The sequence below is a fragment of the Choristoneura fumiferana genome, chromosome 7 (assembly GCF_025370935.1).
Source record: "Choristoneura fumiferana chromosome 7, NRCan_CFum_1, whole genome shotgun sequence".
NCBI lineage: Eukaryota > Metazoa > Arthropoda > Insecta > Lepidoptera > Tortricidae > Choristoneura > Choristoneura fumiferana.
Window position 1 is genome coordinate 2279345 of NC_133478.1, and position 20116 is coordinate 2299460.

The 20116-nt window shown below is 38.5% G+C and overlaps 1 protein-coding gene across 1 annotated transcript in view; it reads left to right on the forward strand.

The window, feature by feature from the left end:
* The window catches only part of sdt (MAGUK p55 family member stardust), a 233774-nt gene that overhangs the window by 43929 nt on the left and 169729 nt on the right, over nucleotides 1-20116 (forward strand). The window contains 3 exon segments of the mRNA XM_074089810.1: nucleotides 2764-2897; nucleotides 8862-8990; nucleotides 8992-9296. Of these exon segments, the coding sequence (XP_073945911.1) occupies nucleotides 2764-2897; nucleotides 8862-8990; nucleotides 8992-9296 (568 nt within the window).

Genomic DNA, 20116 nt, shown 5'->3' on the forward strand with positions numbered 1-20116 from the left:
AATAACTTGATCCTTCATGGCGTCCCAGAAACTGAAACTCACTTTTCGGAACTACTGGCCAGCGTTACCTCAGTATTAGACAATGTCAGCGACAAAGCAAATTTGAACACCTGGGACAAGTGGGAAATTAGTAATGCATACAGAATTGGAAAGAAAACTGAAAATAAGATAAGACCCATATGTGTCACGCTTACTCTACAATGGAGAAGAAATGAACTTCTTAGAAACAAAAAGTATCTACCAGAAAACATATATGTAACCGAAGATTATCCTAAGGAAGTTCTCTTAGTAAGGAAAGAGCTAAAAAATAAACTGAAAGAGGAACTTGAAAAGGGTAAAGAAGGGTATATTGCATATGATCGGTTAATCATAAAAGAAAAAAATGAAAAGAGAAAGCGCTCACCCACAGAATCACCTAATACGCCAAATACCGAGACACGTTTGAAAAACAAACCCAAACTGAATAAAACAAACTCTTTCTTCAGAGCAGGGTCTAGTGAAAATAATAAAACGCAGATGTAGCAATTAAAAGAAACCAGGAGCAGACGGAAAACTAAAACTAAAACGCTAAACTTAAAAAATGCAACAACAAAAGGTCCCAACCAGGCCGGTCACCTTGGGACGTCAGACCAACACCCTCCAACGAAAAGAAGTTGGAGGAGGCCTATGTCAAAAGACACACCGAACTGAGGGACATTTTATGATAATCAACAACAACAAAAATAGAAAACTACCAGTTCGGAACAAAAAGGCTATATTATTATTATTATTATAAACTGATTTGTTTGGTGAAATATGCGATTCGGTGAAACGCTACAAGGAATTTATGCTTTTGAGGCAAAGAACTAACTATGAGTAAACTGTAGCCTGCTTCTGTAAGTTGTAACCTCCTTCTTCAATCCATCAATGTCACTCGGGGAGTGACAATGGTAATACAATCAAACCTAAAATTTGCATTGAATATAAATAAACTGCAACATAATTCGCTATCGAAACACGGCGGTTGAATGAAGAGGCGTCACAATGCCTTGCGCAAGCGCAGCGTGAGTCAGTGGTGTTGCCATCTACATTTACTTTTCCGTAGATCTTTTTATTATTAATGTTATTTTTATAACTCTTTGCACTCTAAAACATTAATGTTTAGAAAGGACTTCCTATTTGTCACTCAATAGCTTATTCTTGTTAGAAAATGACACCTATCTGCTGAAACTACCCAAAATACCTCTGGGGGGATCGATTTAGAAATGTGGAGTTATATAAATAGATCAGCAAATTTTTAGAACTCACGGCCGTTCTGGACGTAATATTCTGTAGTGTAGACATTAAGTTAGGGTTCTCATAAACTGGTTAGACGAACTGGTAAAGATCGATCAAAATGATGATCATAGTAGAGACACCTGGGTTAGGCCAGTTCGAGACCCTGACAAGGATATAAGATAGTTTTACGAATAATTCCCAGTGGAAGTTGCGGGCAACAGCTAGTAGCTTAAATAATTTTCACAATATACAAATAACGTAATAAGAATAGTATAATGCTTCTATTATTCTGTATTTTAAAATTATTTTCACACTATTTGAATCGTTGTGCTGGCAACATTGTTGCGTGCCAAGGAATTCAACGCAGGCGCAGGGTGAATACTGATTTGATAGCATAGCTCAGGGTTAGAATAAGACGTTACAGGCTGTCTGATGTAGGTATGTTGGATAAATCGATCATCTATCAATTAATTTAAAATACTTAATAGCGCCAGTAATGCCGAGTAAATTACAAATTAGTTGACAACAGAATTCTACAAGTTGAATTGGGAGACGTGAACAGGATCAGAGGGCCTACTCCGAAGTTCGAAATTCGATGTTCGTATCGTACCGTCCCTCTCGCTCTCGTATGAAATAGCATAAGTGTCAAAGGGATCGAACGAGACGAACTTCGATTTTCGAATTGGAAATTTTGCGGATCTTAACTTTTTACAACAATAACGTATCATTATTAAAGTGATATTCAGTAGCCTGAGGTCGTATTGCCTAAAGTTTTTGACGCTCGCGATAGCAAATGACAGTTTTTGTATGCGAAATCTCAGTAACGTTACTACTTAATTATCATCAATGGTGTAATCATCTTTTTAAGTTCAATAGAGAAATCTTGCTAAATTGTAACACATGGCTAATATTATCTGATACTTATCACATTCTGGGTTGGGGATATGTCAGGGGACAGTTTTTTTGGGGTGTTTGAAAATTTTAAATTTAATATAGGTAGTTTTATTTTTGGTATACCTAATATTAGACAAGTTTAAAAATATGGTTGTTTTAAAACACAGAAACATTTTTCTTTGACATTTTTCTCAATACGTTTTTCCAAAAAAAACCCAAGGACAACGATTTTCTAATTAGTGGAGAAATGCCCTTTAACATTTTGCGAGTTGTGACCATCACAACATCATCATCATCATCGGGGTCAGAAGGTTCTCGAATGGCGTCCGCGGACAGGGAGACAAGCTGTCGGTAGGCCTCCAACAAGATGGAGCGACGACCTGGTTAAGATCGCGGGATCGCGGTGGATGCGAAAAGCACAAGACCGGTCTGAGTGGAGAGCCTTGGGGGAGGCCTATGTCCAGCAATGGACGGCTTTCAGCTGACATGATGATGATGATGAGTTGTGACCATTTCGTGACAAAATTTGTCTCGATTTCCGTTTTGCTTTGTTTTGTAAAATGATACGAATATTTTTTTAACATGTTCTAACATGTTCTATTTGTTTGACAGTATCGGACATCGGGCACAACATCATCCAGGATGCGTTCCTCATCGCGGTGGAGGAGCAGGCGCGCGCGCGGTTGCAGCGGCTGTCCGCTCTCAAACGCATCACGCCCGTCGACATGTCCAAGCTGTCTGTAGAGGTGAGTACCAGCCGTAGACGACCGGGCGAGTCAGCCTTTGGCGCCCCTTTTAACCCCCGGCGCAAAAGAGGGGTGTTATAAGTTTGACCGCTATGTGTTTCTGTCTTTGGCACCATAGCTCTTAAATGGGTGGACCGATTTGCATGCGTTTTTTTTATTTGAAAGCAGGTTTCCTAGCAATGGTTTTTAGACATCTTTTATCTAAATCTGTTCAGCCGTTTTTGAGATATTGAACTTTGAATTGACAATGTCGAGGGTTTTCCAACCTTTTGTTGGTTATGTTATCGTATTCGTAACCAAATCGTCTTCAAATCGGTCCACCTGTTTAAGAGCTACGGTGCCACAGACAGACAGACACAAATAGCGGTCAAATTTATACATATTATACATACGCCCCTCTTATTGCGTCGGGGGTTAATAAAATGACAGGTCGTGTTTGTTACACATCGAATACTCGCTCTTCATACAATACAGTAATACAATATGTTTTTTTTTTCATCGCATTTTTATATTGAATATTGGCTGCGGGTGCGGGGTTTTATGTCCTAAATGTTTTAGTCATAACAAATACACATATAGACATATAAATATTATTTATTGCACACCAAAATTCAGTAGGTACAAAAATTTTCATCATCCCAGTCTATATAGGTACAATGTCCCACTGCTGGGCACTAGGCTTCCTCTCAGAATGAGAGGGCTACAATAATTTATATTGATACAATATTCAGAGTGGACAATAGGCAGTCTTACGCTTACTCCTACGAGATAAGTCTGTAAAAGCTAAAACGCTCGGTCTAGATTCTGTAGATCGATAAAAAATAGGTATTTCAATTAAGTGGTAAATTCTAGCTGTTCGGCGCGCGGCCCTGTAGTAGTCAAGTGTAAAAATATGAACTTTGAACATGAAACTACCGTGAGACTCACTCATATTAAATATAATGACCCGGATAACTCACGTCTTAAATCGAGTTTAGCTCGACATGTTTCGGGCTAATCCGTAGCCCTTCGTCTTTCGGAGCAACGCGACTCAGCGGCTGCTGCAACACGCGCACTGCGCGCCGCCGCTCTGCTCGCGCGACTACCCGACGAAACTGACACCGGCACACAACTACCCGCGTTTTCAAACATCATTACAACTGTCAAATGTAGGGTAGCACACAACACTAACAACATCGCTCTGTAAAGCATGTCGAGCTAAACTCGATTTAAGACGTGAGTTATCCGGGTCATTATATTTAATATCCCTTCGTGTGCAAGTTCCCGCTCCCGGAGAAAAAGAAATAGACGCATTATGGCGGATGTCATTTTTTATATTAGCGCATATGTGGCATCTGTCCCGTTCCGGGACACATAATTATTTCGCGCATCTGGCGGTCGCCCTGCTCCGGGAGAGTAGCTAAGGACTTTTTTAAACGTGCATTTAGGCGGCTAATAAGCATTTTGCACTGCTCTAACTTATACTGAAGCTTAATTATAGAACAAGGATAGACTACACTGCAACAGCCACGTCTCTCTCAGAACTAAATCTTGAAACATGAGTCACTTTATAACACCGGCGGGACGCCGCCTGATAAGGCCCACATTTAGTAATGCTCCTACTGCTAAAAAATGTATGGAGTGAGGTGATTTTATGACTGTATGTTTTAAATTAGGGTATAGTATTGTAAACAAAATACAAATATTAATGAGAAAAAGTATCATTTATTAATTATGGTATGGTATATCGAGAATTGGAAAAAATACAATGACCATATATTTACTTTACATTATTGTTTTATTTTCACACTTTATACATATTTACCGTATGCAATATGATAGCGTACTTAATTAAGAATCAAAATGCTACATTTTATTACGCTTATAATACATAAAAGCAGTAAAATTTAAGTTTTTCTAAACATCGAAGACTAGTTTAAATTGTCCTTCCTAGACCTGTGCCAAATGTGGTAAAACTTGCAAAATGGCGGCCGCCAGAACTAGCCTTTTCCCTTCTCTCCCGGATCCGTACGGGCGCAGATGCGCGTAAATGAGCAAAATGGCGGCGCCAGGCGAAGGGTTAAAAATATGAACTTGTTCAAAGTTTCAAAAATAAGTACCACAGACTCTTATTCTGACGCAATAGTCAGTGTTTCTGTATGTGTATCTATTTTATCAGCCAATAAACCATTCTTATTCTAATTCAATAAGGCCGTAGTAACATATTTTTGATTTGTTTGAATAGATACTTATTTTTGCACTTGACTGTACTTGGTGCCGTAAGAACACAGACTATAAACACATACCTAATCCCAACTACTCGTATCACCACTTTCGAACTCAACCAGATTTATTGTGGTTCTTCCTTAGAGCAACACAACTGTTCACCATTATTAAAATTTATATTCTGTAATTGTAAACGCGAGCAAAGTTGCGTGTTGAACCTAGCAAGAGATAAACGGTTTAACCCCTTTTTCCGCCTTCCCTCGGAACACTATTCCAACCCGAGCTTAGCAATTCTATAATTCACACTTATTTACAAAACCCGACTATCTGAATTTATGGCCGCGAGGGTCCCATATCGTTGCAATTTCAATTTTATATTCACTACTGCTCTAGATCCCTTCATTGCTAGTTTGCTATTGCCGTAAAGTACTTATATAAACGTATAGTTACACATTTATCTCCACACCCAAAAGACTAAATAAAAAAGTTTTTGTTAAATTTCCGTACTAAATTTTAAGTCGATGCCATTAACCATTGAGGAGTTCCGTCCTGTGGAGACGATCCTGGCGGGACCACTAGGATGTCACTGCCTTTGTGTTGTCACCAGATTTACATAAGTATGCCAAATAATTCAAAGTTAAGGCTACTATATCGGACCAGTATTAGTGAGCAAGTCCAGTTTGCATGTTACCCTATCTGCAACATCTCCATGCTCAATTTCAATTCGACTGTCAGATCTATTGGATTAGGTACGGTCAAGGACTTTAATTCATGGGCCACCATGGAAACTTTTTAAAGGAAAAGTCATTACAATTTTCCTTGTAAATTAATGTGATGTCACTTACTGTCGCTTACTGTGAAATGGTTCCACGGTGGCTCGCATGAATTAAAGTCGTTGACCGTATCTGACCGAAGCCGCGGGCAAAGGCTAGTAATAACAAATGAGTTATCTTTGAACAATATTTAATGAAATTAACTCGGATAATTCACGTCTTAAATCGAGTTTAGCTGGACATGTTTCGGGCTAATTTGTAACCCTAACGTTAGTGTGTTTCTAGCTTTCGAGATTTTTTTAGTCCAATACAACTGAAATGCGACCGCGAAAATGCTGTTGCTTACGGATAAAACCCGTTTTACCAGTAAGTGCCTTCCCGTGTTGGTACTGGCCAAATGGACCGGCCGCCATAAAAAATATGACCCCATTTAAAATAAGGTTATTTATTGCTAATATCCAGGATCCTAGCGCACTCCAAAATAGGGTTTTATGTACGAAATTGACTTCTACGCAATCATTTTTGTTGGTTCTTTGCTTCTGAACGGAGGGGTTGAATGGCGATTTCGGATTATTAGGCGATTTGGCATTTTAGGACGACTTAAAAAGGCTTTGTTTTAATAGGGAATTGCCACATCCTAATCCTAACTAATATTATTAATGCGAAACCGAGTTCGTTTGTTTGTTACGTTTTCACACTTTAAGTTCAAACGATCATGATGCAATAGGATAGGTATTTTCATTCCGAAAAATCTCTTCCTTCCCGCATACTGTGGATAAATAAATCGCGGAAGAAGTCGCGGCACTTAATTATAGGTATATAATGCGGTATTTGACAATATTTTATTTATTGTATAAATCATAGCTTGACAATGCGTATTATCGAACGGCAAAACAACTTCCAAGTCCAAGCTACCTTCCGTATAACAGAGTTAGAAAGGTTTGAAGGGCGATTATTCCGTGTTTCAACCATCTCATTTTTCTGGACACTTCTGTAAAAATTACCGAATATTCTAATACAGTTATTTAATTATCTGGTAGAAATACAGACGCTCTAACTAACACAACAACACGACATCAAAATTTACAGCCAATTCGTAATAAAATAGACCTGAAATATGAGGCGATTAAAACGCTTGAATAATAGAAAGAAAGAAAGGTTTATTTTGGCTCCATAAGTACCACCTAAAACTAAGACTAAAACTAGCACTAAAACTATGTTACTTGGTGACACCACAGGATACCAAAATGGGTCTCCACTCAGCATGTGTTGCCGCACATTATGTACAGTAACGCTGGTTTTCTGTGGAGCCCAAATATAAAAATAATCGCCCTGAAATTCAAGATTAGACAGAGAAAAAATACTAAGTAGCGTGTGACGTCACACAAACTCACCTTAACTGACCTAAGATCATCATCATCATTATATACGCCGTTGGCTGTCCGTTGTTGGACATAGCCTCCCCCATACCCAGACTTAAGATGAATTTGGTTTAAATATTATTTATTTTAAGTCATATTACAGTCTCAATCAGATAAGTTCCAAAACAAGAGGCCGCGTTTCCGCTATCGGCTCACAATTCAGCCATAAAATTCCCCCCGCATTATTGAGACCATAAACTCCCCATAAATCATTGGCCACTTGATGCGCACATCACTTCATAGTGTACAAACATAGTATCGGAACAACAATACGTTTGTATAACGTTGTGGGATGCTTCTATTGTGCCTTTTTCCCACGGCAGTCCGCCATGTTCATAATGCTTTTAAACTAATAATAGAGCAGTATGTGTTGAAACGTTATCGAGTATTAGTTCTTCTACTGCAGTGTTTTCTCTACTTACCTTGTACGTACTATGCTCCTTTACAAGAAAAAAAACATCTTCAGGGTACATATTTGCAAAAGTATCCAACATCGCTGTGGTTGTTGTGACTTTTGCTTTATTCTTTTTTTTTGTTATAATGAAATTGTAATGAGTGCGTTCTCGCCAACACTGTCATATCAGTTTGGCGAGTGGATTTAGTTAGACAGTTAACAAAATTAAATGTATGTAATCTATGAGAAATAAATAAAATAAAAATTTATGTTTGAGAATTTAGTAAAAATCAGGAATTTGAAATCAACTGCCGGATTTAATGGATTACGCATGCGAAGCCACGGGTAAAGCCTAGTGATTAATATTAAGCAAAACGTGAACCAAAGAATCTAATTTCGCGAGGCAATTTGCATTTCCTTCATAGAAATGGTGAAAGTAGCAGCAACTAGAGTGGAATAAACATCGCAGTGTTAAAAACGCGCGCACTTACGAACAGGTTCTTAATTGACGATGTGACATGTAAATAACGACTCTCGAAACAGCGGGTAACAGTAGAATGATGAGGCTGATTTGAGAGACGATAAAGAAATCAAAGAGCCAGAGCCAAATTCAAATACGACAACAAGTCAGCAGAGGCGGATCAAGCTATATCTTTTGGCGCTATCCTGCGGGGACTATTTGTGGGACAAAAACTTTCCTTGTCCTTTCTAGGGTCTCTAATTATCCCCCATAACGAATTTCAGATTTTTCTTTGAAATTCTCTTATTTTATTGCAGTCTGTTAAAACTACCCAGTACTTTCTAAATGTGGTTTAGAATCTGGGCTCAGCGAATACTGGATATATCGTTTAGAGCGTTTATGACATATTACTATTTTAAAGTTTTACGGAATCTTCGATGCGCCATCCACACGCATTTGGCCGGTTTTTAATAGTTATGTGATACAAAGACGTATTCAATTTCTCCTTCTCCTCTAACTATTTTAGTTTTTTCAGTCCGAAACACAGGATGTCCTAGTTCGAACTCATGAGTTCCTTACTTAGCTTACTTATCTATAAGGCAACTTTGTATGTATTCAATTATTTTGTAAAAATGAACTATTTTAATAAATTATCATTATCATTACTTATCATTAAGTATTGCTTTCACAAAGACCTTTTCAATGTTTCAGCTGAACCGGCGAAAACGAACGCAGCCCGAGAACCGCCAAGAGCTGAACGGCTATATCGCCAACTCCACAGTCTACGTCACCTCGATCAACGAGAACGGCTCAATAGAGACCAAACCGACCATATCATCCCCCCAAATCCCAACCAAAATCCCTTCAAGCCAAACCAGCACCCGTCATAGCCAACGGAATAGAGAAAGCTATAGCTGTAGAAGTAAAAGTTGAACCCGAAAAGCACGAAAAGGATTTAAGTGAAAAAGGTTGCAAAATTAAAGTGGATAGTGTTGATGGTGAAGTGATAAGTGATAAGGATCCTTACAGTGTTGCGCGGGAGCATCTGAGCAACGGAAGGTGTGAGAAGTTGATTGGCGAGCCTGATTACAAAATCAGGGCGACTGCCGTTGTGGAGAATAACAAGCTTGGACCGGGTGATAAGGGGTAAGTGTTTAGTTCGTTCGTCCTGGTCCACAAAAAGTGCGTGGGGTGATCTGATCAGTGATCACTTACATATTATATATTAATTAAAAAAAAACATTTCCAGTATTTGTCGGTCCCTAACTGAATCTTTCATCGCTCCTCTCATTGATGTTTTTTTCTCATTGTTATCCTTGAAATTTTATATGTATATTTTCTAATGTTTTTTTACAACATTTTTGCTATGACGATCCATAGTGGAGAACCAACTGTATTTTGTTGTTTTTATTTAAGTATTTTAGTATCTTGACATTCTTCGTATTTGTTTTTTGTAACCTTTGACGACTTCAATATAAATTCTTGTAACTTGACATTTATGTAAATTATGACGAACGAATAAATAAACTAAACATCCACCAAAGGTTGACTGGTACAGATACCTTAAAGGGACAAGTTAGCCATTTTACATGTATCTCCACGTTTGACAGTTGTGTCTGTTTGTTTATTTTTTTACAATAAAATGTTCACATACGTAACTAAATGCCCCTAAAATTGCAAGAAAGTCACACACAGCATGATAGTATTATATCTCTTCAACACTTTAATTGTTCTTGAGTGAAGAACCTCTCTTGAATTCCGCATTACCTGATGGATTTACTATTGCATTGCTATTTGATTTTGAAGGTCTTAACTTCCAAGGTTCGTCGATTAGGCGTGCTTATCAGTTACTTCCTTATTTTAAGAGAAATTTCGCTCATTGTACCCTTTATATGCCATTTTAATGGATGGTTTTGAATTGGCTGAAATGTACGCTCATTATACCAGCTTTAAAGCTTGGTCGGTGGGCGTAGATCTCCGAAAGAAAAATGAACGATTAGTAAGCATTATACCCGTATAATGCCGGGGAACCAGCCTCGGAATGTGCCGGTTGGCCTTCGTAGGCGAATGAACTATAAACTAGGAAACCATAGGCAGCACTCATGTTTCTTATTTTTTATAACACGAGAATTCAAAATCTTGGTCATGGTTTTCTCTTTTATCTTGAATCGATCTGAATTTTGTCAGTCGATTTAAAATTTTACAGGTGGTAGGACCTTGTGCAAGGTCCGCCCGGATTGCTACCACCATCTTGCTCGCTAATCTGCCGTGAAGCGGCAGTGCTTGCACTGTTGTGTTTCGGCGTGGAGAGTAAGACAGCGGTGAAATAACTGGCACTTGAGGTATCCCATCTTAGGCCTCTAGGTTGGTAACGCATCTGCAATACCCTGGTTTTGCAGATGTTTATGGGCGGCGGTGATCTCTTACCATCAGGAGACCACTTGCTCGTTTGCCATCCAGGTCGAATAAAAAAAATAAAAAAAATTTCCGGGAGTACTAATTCCACAGACCTATATAGGTCTGTCACTAATTCCCATGAAAGTCTCAAAAATGACAGCGTAGCCTATTTCAATGACGAAGTGTCGCACGGTGTGACGTTACGCAAAATTTTAACTGGCTAGGTTTATGTCTTCATTTTTAATTAGTTGAAAAAAGAAAAAATACGTGTGAAATATTTTTTTCACTTCTCATGCTCGTAAAGTTCGTGTTTATGCTGGATCTAGGCGACATAAAATGTAGTGCATAAAGTATAATCTTCGTCTAAGACCAAGGTAATCAGGTATCAACCACAAACAAAAATGATTCTACATTTTTTTTATCATTTTTAATTTATATAAAAATAAAAATCGATCAACTAAAAAATATAGTAATGCGTGAAAAATAAAAGGTAAGTACACAGTAAGTGAACGATTGTTTCCACTGTTGCTATTTCATTTCCTCGCAATCGAAATGAAAAGAAGAGTGTATGAAACTCGAGCATTACCCATTTTCCACTAACGTATCTATCCACCCAAAATGGCTCGTTTTATGCTCTCGTTGTATAATCTACTATTGATAATTTATCTGGCAGACTAACTAACTGTTTTTTTAGAACAATAGCATACTCGTATTAGCGGGATAGATCTTATTCTGTAGAATACCTTGATCACCAAACGATCATCATCATCATCATCAGCCTATAGCAGTAGCAGTCCACTGCTGGACATAGGCCTCCCCCAAAGAGCGTCATTGCGCCCAATCCTCGGCTAGACGCATCCAGCTTCTACAGCAGCCTTTCGCAGATCGTCATCACTGGCGGAGGGTGCCCTACACTACGTTTGCCAAGACGCGGTCTCCACTCAAGAACTCGTTTACTCCAGCTGTTGTCGGTTCTTCGACAGATATGACCAGACCAGCCCACTGCCACTTCAACTCGAAAACGATAGTCGAGCGAATTCTTGTTTGTCCAATGCTCGTGGTACGCTGTTGTGTTTGTTTCGGAGTGATTACGAAATTTTAGAGCGACGCTAATCGGCCACATGTGTCCTAATAAACCTATTGTCCGTCGCATCTGTATTTGTTTTGGAATATTACGTTGAATTTATATTTCACCCAGCCACTGTGAAGTCAAAATTAAGTGTTAAGTTTAAGTAAATTTAATACGGCTTGTGAACGAAAACACATGAAAGAAAACTAGTCAAGTGCGAGCCCGACACGCGTGCCGAAGGTTCCGTGCAAATGGCGTCTCGGAACTGCAAAAATGAGAAAATAGTGAAAATTCTGCACTGCACATGACAACACGCTAAACTTGAATTCAATTACAATTGTATAAAGATTTTTTGAAAAAATGTTTGTCTTGAATGACGAGAAAAAATTATTGACCCAAAATTCACTTATTTTATGAACCCTTCAAAAGCATGCCCATTTCCCACGCTCGCTACTTCTAAACTGTACGTCTTATCATTATGAGACCTAAACTAAACCACAACAAACCGGAATGGTACCAAGTGCTTATGATCTTAGCGTGGCAATTTAAAGGAGATCGCTTGTATAATTGCAAACGCAGCGCTCAGGGTTACTATCTCAGAAATTGGTCCTGAAATCTCAGGTTTTTAGACTCTCTTTACGATTACGGGCGGAGTTTGTTCAATGACAGAAAATCTGAGGGTTTTCAGATTTTTTAATAAAATAGGGAAAATTTATAGATCCTTTTTATAAACCGGTATAATAGTAAACCTGTCTGACCTCTCCATCCTCATACCCCATTCGATCTTAGTCAAAGTATACTTTTAGGCTATTCTAACAAGTCAGAAAACGCGAGTACTGCCTTTTCGCAACGTAACGTTTGGCAACCTGTTTCATTTCGCAACTATGTTGTCTATGGGTGGTGGTGATCTCTTACCATCAGGAGATCCACTTGCTCGTTTGCATCCAGTCGAATAAAAAAACTTTTGATTTCGCAAACTCTAAAACTGTAAATATTTCAGGATTTATTTCAGGGCCATCGTGTAGAACCCTTTACGTTAGGTTAGGTTAATTTTATAAAAATCCTGATGGATTTACAGTTTCAGAAATATTAAACAGTTGGGAAATGAAAAGTTGCGAAATGAAACAGGTTGCCAAACGTTATTCGCCGAAACATTAGTGAACCCAGAAAACGGCTAGGTTACGTTATTCTGTCTTGAAGTTCCAGTGTCTAGCTTTCGGTTACTTCGTGCTGATAAAATCATCAGATGGTATCATTATATTGTATTTTTTTTATCAGAACTGAGCATAATTGCCAAGTTTCGTGTCAATACGACTATAAGAAGTTGGTGATAAATAAGTTAAAATATTGCGTAAGCCATACTTACTAATATTATAAATGCGAAAGTGTGTTTGCATGTTTGTGTGTTTGACCGTCTTTCACGCCATAACGGAGCGACGGATCGACGTGATTCTTGGCATAGAGATGATAGTTTATGGGCCCGAGAGTGACATAGGCTACTTTTTATCCTGGAAAAATGCACAGTTCCCGAGGGAACAGCGCGCGATAACCGAATACCACGCGGGCGGAGCCGCGGGCAAAAGCTAGTACATACCTACCTATTTGCAGATACAGTTGAGAAAACTGAATCGCGTATACGTTTTCAAAACCAAATTAGTTATGATTTCTTTGGCAGATCTTATAGAATATCAATATGACATTAGTAGTCATCTTGGTACCGATTCAGTTTCTTTGACGGTAGGTGCATTTTAATAATAGTTATAAGGGAAGCAAATCGGGGTGTTAAACTTTCAAGATCTTTTAAAGGAAATCAGACTTTATCTCGGGACTTTTCAATTTTTTATCTGGCAACCCTGTCGCGTGTGCAATAGCAGACTCATGCGCAAGTGGGTAATTGATGCTATCCGTTGAACACCACAGTCGGTACCTGTCGTCGCTGCTCGGTAATTAGACTGGGAAGATTGCTATGACGCTCAAGTTTTTTTATAGCTTAGTAGACAAACGACTCGACAATTTCTTTTTTAGCCTGCTCGAAGAAAAAGTAGAAGGAAGGCGAGGAGGAGGAATGCCAAGATTGACCTATTTTGACCTGTGAAGGAGAAAGTGGGTGTCGTGTTGTATCAGGAAGTTAAATAGCCGATTTAGACCGCGCGGAGTGGCGGTTACTTCACCAACAAGAGTATAGCTCTTAAATTTAAGAAGAATTAGACTAACGAGCCTGCTGTTCACTTGGTGGTAAGTAATCTCCGCCACCCATGCACAGAAAAACCTGGAGAAAAATGGTAGAAGCTTGAAATGACATGAGTGCGTGTGAGCTAACTTTGGGGGCGGCAGACGTGAACTTGCCTTCGAATCCAAAAGCTTAATGGTTACTTGACCTGAAATGTATATTTCAAAACTAAATTATTGTTATTATTATTTAAATTTTATGACGGTGGAAGCATTCTACACTTCCACTGAACGTAGATATAGTTAGTGTTTAGTATTTTAACTAAGGGACCCCATACATCCTGTATTTCTTTTATTATTATTTTTGTATTTTTTTTTCTTTAATTGTATAATATAGTTTTTAAGTATTTTATTGTAATTATATTTTTATGAAAAAATGACTTTCTGCCAAGTTTCTTGCGGCGCATTCTTCTTGGCAATGATGGTCTTTCCGAAAGCGCTGGTAGTTTAAAAAAAAATGACGTGTAAAATGCCCATTGCGGCCTATTTACTGAATAAATCATTTGAATTTGAATTTGAATTTTGAAATTTGGTACATATTATGAAGGTAATACCGCAATAAGAAAATTCTAAAAACCAAAGGTTCAAAACTCCCCCATTCTTTCTAAAATTACCCATTTTACTAAGGAGGGGCTCTGCTTACACTGAGTAAGAATTCATAGATAAATCTACAGTAGGTACGCTTTTTTGCTTTTTTGTTTTAAATATGTACGTCTTAAAGTCGAAATAACGCAAGTTATGGACCTAGCGGGTAGCGGGCACACTATATATATCTAGTGCATGCGCAGTGCACCTACTCATATTATCTGCAGGGCTACTACGGAACTCGAAACTCGAAGTTCGTGTCGTGCGATCCCTCTGACACTTATACTATTTTAATACGAGAGCGAGAGGACGGTACGGCACAAACTCCGAGTTTCGAGTTTCGTAGTAGCCCTGCTGGACTATGTTAGGTACAGGTTTTGTAAGAAGTCAAGTGCACGCGCACTGGGCGTACGCACTTTAATGTCTATTCGAACTGCGCTAAAACGATGTTCTAATGTTGCTTTTGAATAGAATTGTGGCTTTTGGTGTTGTGTCTTTTTCTTTCGTGTAAAGGAGCGGCCAGTGTATTTTATACGCATACGGTGCGGAAACTGCGGAATCGCAGTGACGTGCCGTAAACGTCGCGACTTTTGTTCGGTAAAGTCCTGACGTTTACGGCACGTCACTGCGATTCCATACCGTCACCGTTTTTTAAGCAGCGGTGTGGCCACTCCTGTATTCGTACCTAATGTATCCCGTGGTATTGTTTAAGCCTTAATGTTTAAGGACTGAGTCAGGAGCATTATTTTTAACTAGTTGTTATACCCGCGACTTGTCTGCAAAGAATTCGTTTATCGAATATAACATAGATTTATGTAAGTCAGTCTTGTCCAATCTACATATTCAATGCACTGAATTAATTGATTATTTTACTTCTCATGATCTAAAAGTAGGTTAATATAGCTTTACGAGGCGGGAGTAAAGTGAGTAATTTAGTCCCTAGGGAGTAAAAGTATTTTTTATTTATTTACTTCGAGTGACATAGATAAACTCAAACAGCCAGTAGGTACTTGCTTAGTTTTTGGCATAAAATAAGATTGTGTGTGGACCATTTTACGTTCTTAAGTCTACGTGGTCTTAGTTCTATGCTTTCTCCGCATAGAAGGTGGCGCCATTCTATTTATTCCAGTTTGTGTATGGACCATTTCGCCGATGCGATTCTGTTATATCTGTGTCTGGTTGGAAAAAATATGATTATTCTCACAATGTCGTCAAGTTATAGTGAAAATTATGATGTCGAGCAAAGACAAAATTGAAAAGCAAAAGACATAATTGATAATCTTTTGCCGCCGAAATCTAGAAAGATTTATTTAAAAACCTATGAAAATTTTATGGACTGGAGGAATAAGAAACGTATTAATTCTTTCACAGAAAGCGTTTTCTCGCAATCGAAATGAAAAATAGAGTTTTCACCTCGAGACTAAAAGCCAATATAAACCCTCGGATAAATAGACACCCTCGCTAAAGCTCGGGTGGCTAACCACCTCGGGTATATATATTGGCTTATTTTAGTCCCTCGATAAAAAATATACTATTTTTCGATAGCTAAAACTAAAAAATACAAAAGTATAAAAAGTATAAATAGACTCTGGACGAAACTTTAATCTGGTATCATTTTTAAAACTGTCAAAATATTAATATTGTCATTCTAGCTTGGCTTAGATAATTTTGATACTTCTGCTATAAGAAATAAACAAATATTTTTTTCTTTAATTCAACCTCCTACCATACTCAAAATGCAAATGTTATAAGATTATGTTAGAATGAAAATTTTAGAAGATATATTCAATGCCAATCTGGTCAAAATGGTCCAAAAATTGATGCGTCTGGACTGTACGTAAATGGGCACTGACAAAGATCATAAAATTTACCAAGGGACTCCTAAAGTGCATCATCAACTTTCTACGAGTACACATGAATTTTGATGCAGCTTGACGAGTCCCGAGTATAATTTAATATCTGGAAAATTTAAATAATATCCAAGTATCAACATCGTTTAAGCAGTGCAAGTGCAAGTGTTGTCAGCCTAATTTTTTTTAATTTGCCGCGGTTTCTCGTGGACAGCTTTCGTTGGCTAGTCTATCAGATTGTTATTTTCTTTAGCATGTTGTGGCGATTTTTCGTTCATATGGCATTCTCAGGGGGAAGCATTTACAAATACAAATACAAAAATACAAAATAATTTATTTGACCAAAAGAGATAACAGTATATACAACTTAGTAATCCGTCAGAGGCCAAACTAGGCTAAGCCTGTATCTTGGCCCTCTGCGAGTGCGGTTGACAAAAGTAGGCAGATAAGAAAATCATAATTAATATTATATTTTGTACACAATTTTATCGTTTTTAATATTACTACAAGTAGACCAAAGTTGTACCAGTAGACCAAAAGGATACAAATGATAAAAAATGTTGTGGTTACGCATTAAGTATAAGCCATAGATACAAATTCAAATAAATACGTGTGCTCGCATGTTTAGTGAGTGTGTATGTGTGTGTGCGTGTGTGTGTGTGTGTGTGTGTGTGTGTGTGTGTGTGTGTGTGTGTGTGTGTGTGTGTGTGTGTGTGAATGTAGGTGTGCATAGATGAGGTTTATTTTTTCTTAATTGCTTCAATAATGTCCTCCGTTTCACTGTAGTTCCGTGTGATTAACCACCGTTTTACAAGTCCCAGTGCAGTGGGAACTTTGAGACGTTTGTTTGATTTGTTCAACATTGGACGTGTTCTAGCTGATGATGATGATGATTATTTTATTTTAAGTCGATATCGCGAAAGCCACGCACTTTATGGCGAGATGCCACGCCATTGCAATGACAATGTAGAGTAAACGTAGAACAAACAACGTTTATTAGCAAAAGAACCGATTTAATTGTCAATGGACGTATTCGCATGTAAATGAGTGATCACTGTGGGAAACGGCGTACGCGCAGGCTAGCGCTACTCGGCTCAGTTACTCGTAGGCTGTTTGACAGAGCGGCCGTGAACGTGACGTTTGACGTTTTAAAATTAAAAAGTTACCGTGGGGTGGCGTTACCTGTTCCCCTCTCCACCTGCGCCGGCGATCCCTTAGATTTTAAGTTTTAACGCACCTACCTGTGCGCCGGACGCGTCGTAACCAAGTGTTTTGAAATTCCTGTGTGTACGTGCCTGTGCTATGTTATGTGTTGAGTGTGTTAAGTGTTGATTTTGCTCAAAGGATGCACTACAAAAAACTATTTAAAAGGTAATGTTGACGTGCTTACTTCTAGTTTACACAAGTGATGTTTTTATTTTACGTGGGTACCATTTTGTTGAGGAATTTCGACGTGGTTATCGACTATCGTTATTAAGTTAAGCTTAGTAATTTACTCTCTCTCGGTCGGCTCGGCACATGTTTCTGTGTGTCATTTCATTTAGAACAGGTTTTCCCTATATATTCCCAAACATAAATGTTTAGTTTGAGTAGGCTGTGACATTATAACAATTCGTAGGATTGTTTAGTTAACATTTTCATCGAAATTGCATAATTTCTAGACAGATAACATACGTTATTCGCCTTTGTTATACGTATCATGTTTCGTTTGTTTTGGTCTGACGTTTTGATAATATCCTGAGGGTAGGATGGATCGCTTTTCAAAATTAACATGATGTTTATTTTTAGTCTCGTTTCACGATGGTATTTATAATTTTCATTATGAGTTTAATGTTTTCTGTTACGACTTTATCGCTTTTATTCAAATGTTTAAAGTTTTATAGGTATTTATAAGGACAGATTGGTGGAAATGCCGTTTGTTCTGAACTAATTGTTTAATGCATCTTAGGTCACTTTGTGTGATTTAAAGTCCTTACAACTAAAGCACTTACTTATTTAAGTGCCTCAGATATATAATTAACAATCGGATTCTACGGGTTTTAACCTCGCCTTTTCTTGTAAAATTCCTGCTATTATTGCCATAGTCAAGTAGGAATTTAAATAGGTATAAAATAGGTGTTTAATGGTACCGAAAATCATATATAGGGTGATTCGGGAGAAGTGAGCTGAACCAACCCTAAAACTAAACTAAACCTAGGGCCTACTCCGAAATTCGAAAATCGAAGTTCGTATCGTATATACCGTCCCTCTTACTCTCGTATTAAACAGTATAAGTGTCAGAGGGGTGGAACGACACAAACTTCGATTTTCGTATTGTCCAAATGCATGTCTCACTCGAATCCAAGATCTCAAGTTTCATAGACTGATTCCCTAACCATTACGCCATTCGGTTGTCAGTAAAGGTGAAGCCAGACGAGCGTAATTTTTTGAGTTGTGAGTCGCGTATTTTTCGGTCCCGTAACTTCTGCTGCATTCGGTTTTATACAAAAGTCCAGTTTGTGCCACACGGCGACTCAAAATGAGTTGTACACAAATAGGACTTTTGTATGAAACCAAAATTACGCGACTCGCAACTTAAAAAATTACGCTGGGTGAAGCCCGACGAGCGTGATTCTTTGAGTTGTGTGTGAGTCGCGTACCTACTTTCGGCCGCGTAATTTATGCTGCATTCGGTTTTATACAAAAGTCCGGTTTGTGCCACACGGCGACTCAAAATGAGTTAGTTCTACACAAATAGGACTTTTGTATGAAACCAAAATTACGCGACCCACAACTTGAAAAATTACGCTCTTCTGGCTTCACTCTAAGGGTGACGCCAGACGAGCGTAATTTTTTGAGTTGTGAGTCGCGTATTTTTCGGTCCCGTAACTTCTGCTGCATTCGGTTTTATACAAAAGTCCAGTTTGTGCCACACGGCGACTCAAAATGAGTTGTACACAAATAGGACTTTTGTATGAAACCAAAATTACGCGACCCACAATTTGAAAAATTACGCTCTTCTGGCTTCACTCTAAGGGTGACGCCAGACGAGCGTAATTTTTTGAGTTGTGAGTCGCGTATTTTTCGGTCGCGTAACTTCTGCTGCATTCGGTTTTATACAAAAGTCCAGTTTGTGCCACACGGCGACTCAAAATGAGTTGTACACAAATAGGACTTTTGTATGAAACCAAAATTACGCGACCCACAACTTGAAAAATTACGCTCTTCTGGCTTCACTCTAAGGGTGACGCCAGACGAGCGTAATTTTTTGAGTTGTGAGTCGCGTATTTTTCGGTCGCGTAACTTCTGCTGCATTCGGTTTTATACAAAAGTCCGGTTTGTGCCACACGGCGACTCAAAATGAGTTGTACACAAATAGTACCTTTGTATGAAACCAAAATTACGCGACCCACAACTTGAAAAATTACGCTCTTCTGGCTTCACTCTAAGGGTGACGCCAGACGAGCGTATTTTATTGAGTTGTGAGTCGCGTATTTTTCGGTCCCGTAACTTCTGCTGCATTCGGTTTTATACAAAAGTCCAGTTTGTGCCACACGGCGACTCAAAATGAGTTGTACACAAATAGGACTTTTGTATGAAACCAAAATTACGCGACCCACAACTTGAAAAATTACGCTCTTCTGGCTTCACTCTAAGGGTGACGCCAGACGAGCGTAATTTTTTGAGTTGTGAGTCGCGTATTTTTCGGTCGCGTAACTTCTGCTGCATTCGGTTTTATACAAAAGTCCGGTTTGTGCCACACGGCGACTCAAAATGAGTTGTACACAAATAGGACTTTTGTATGAAACCAAAATTACGCGACTCACAACTCAAAACATTACGCTCGTCTGGCTTCA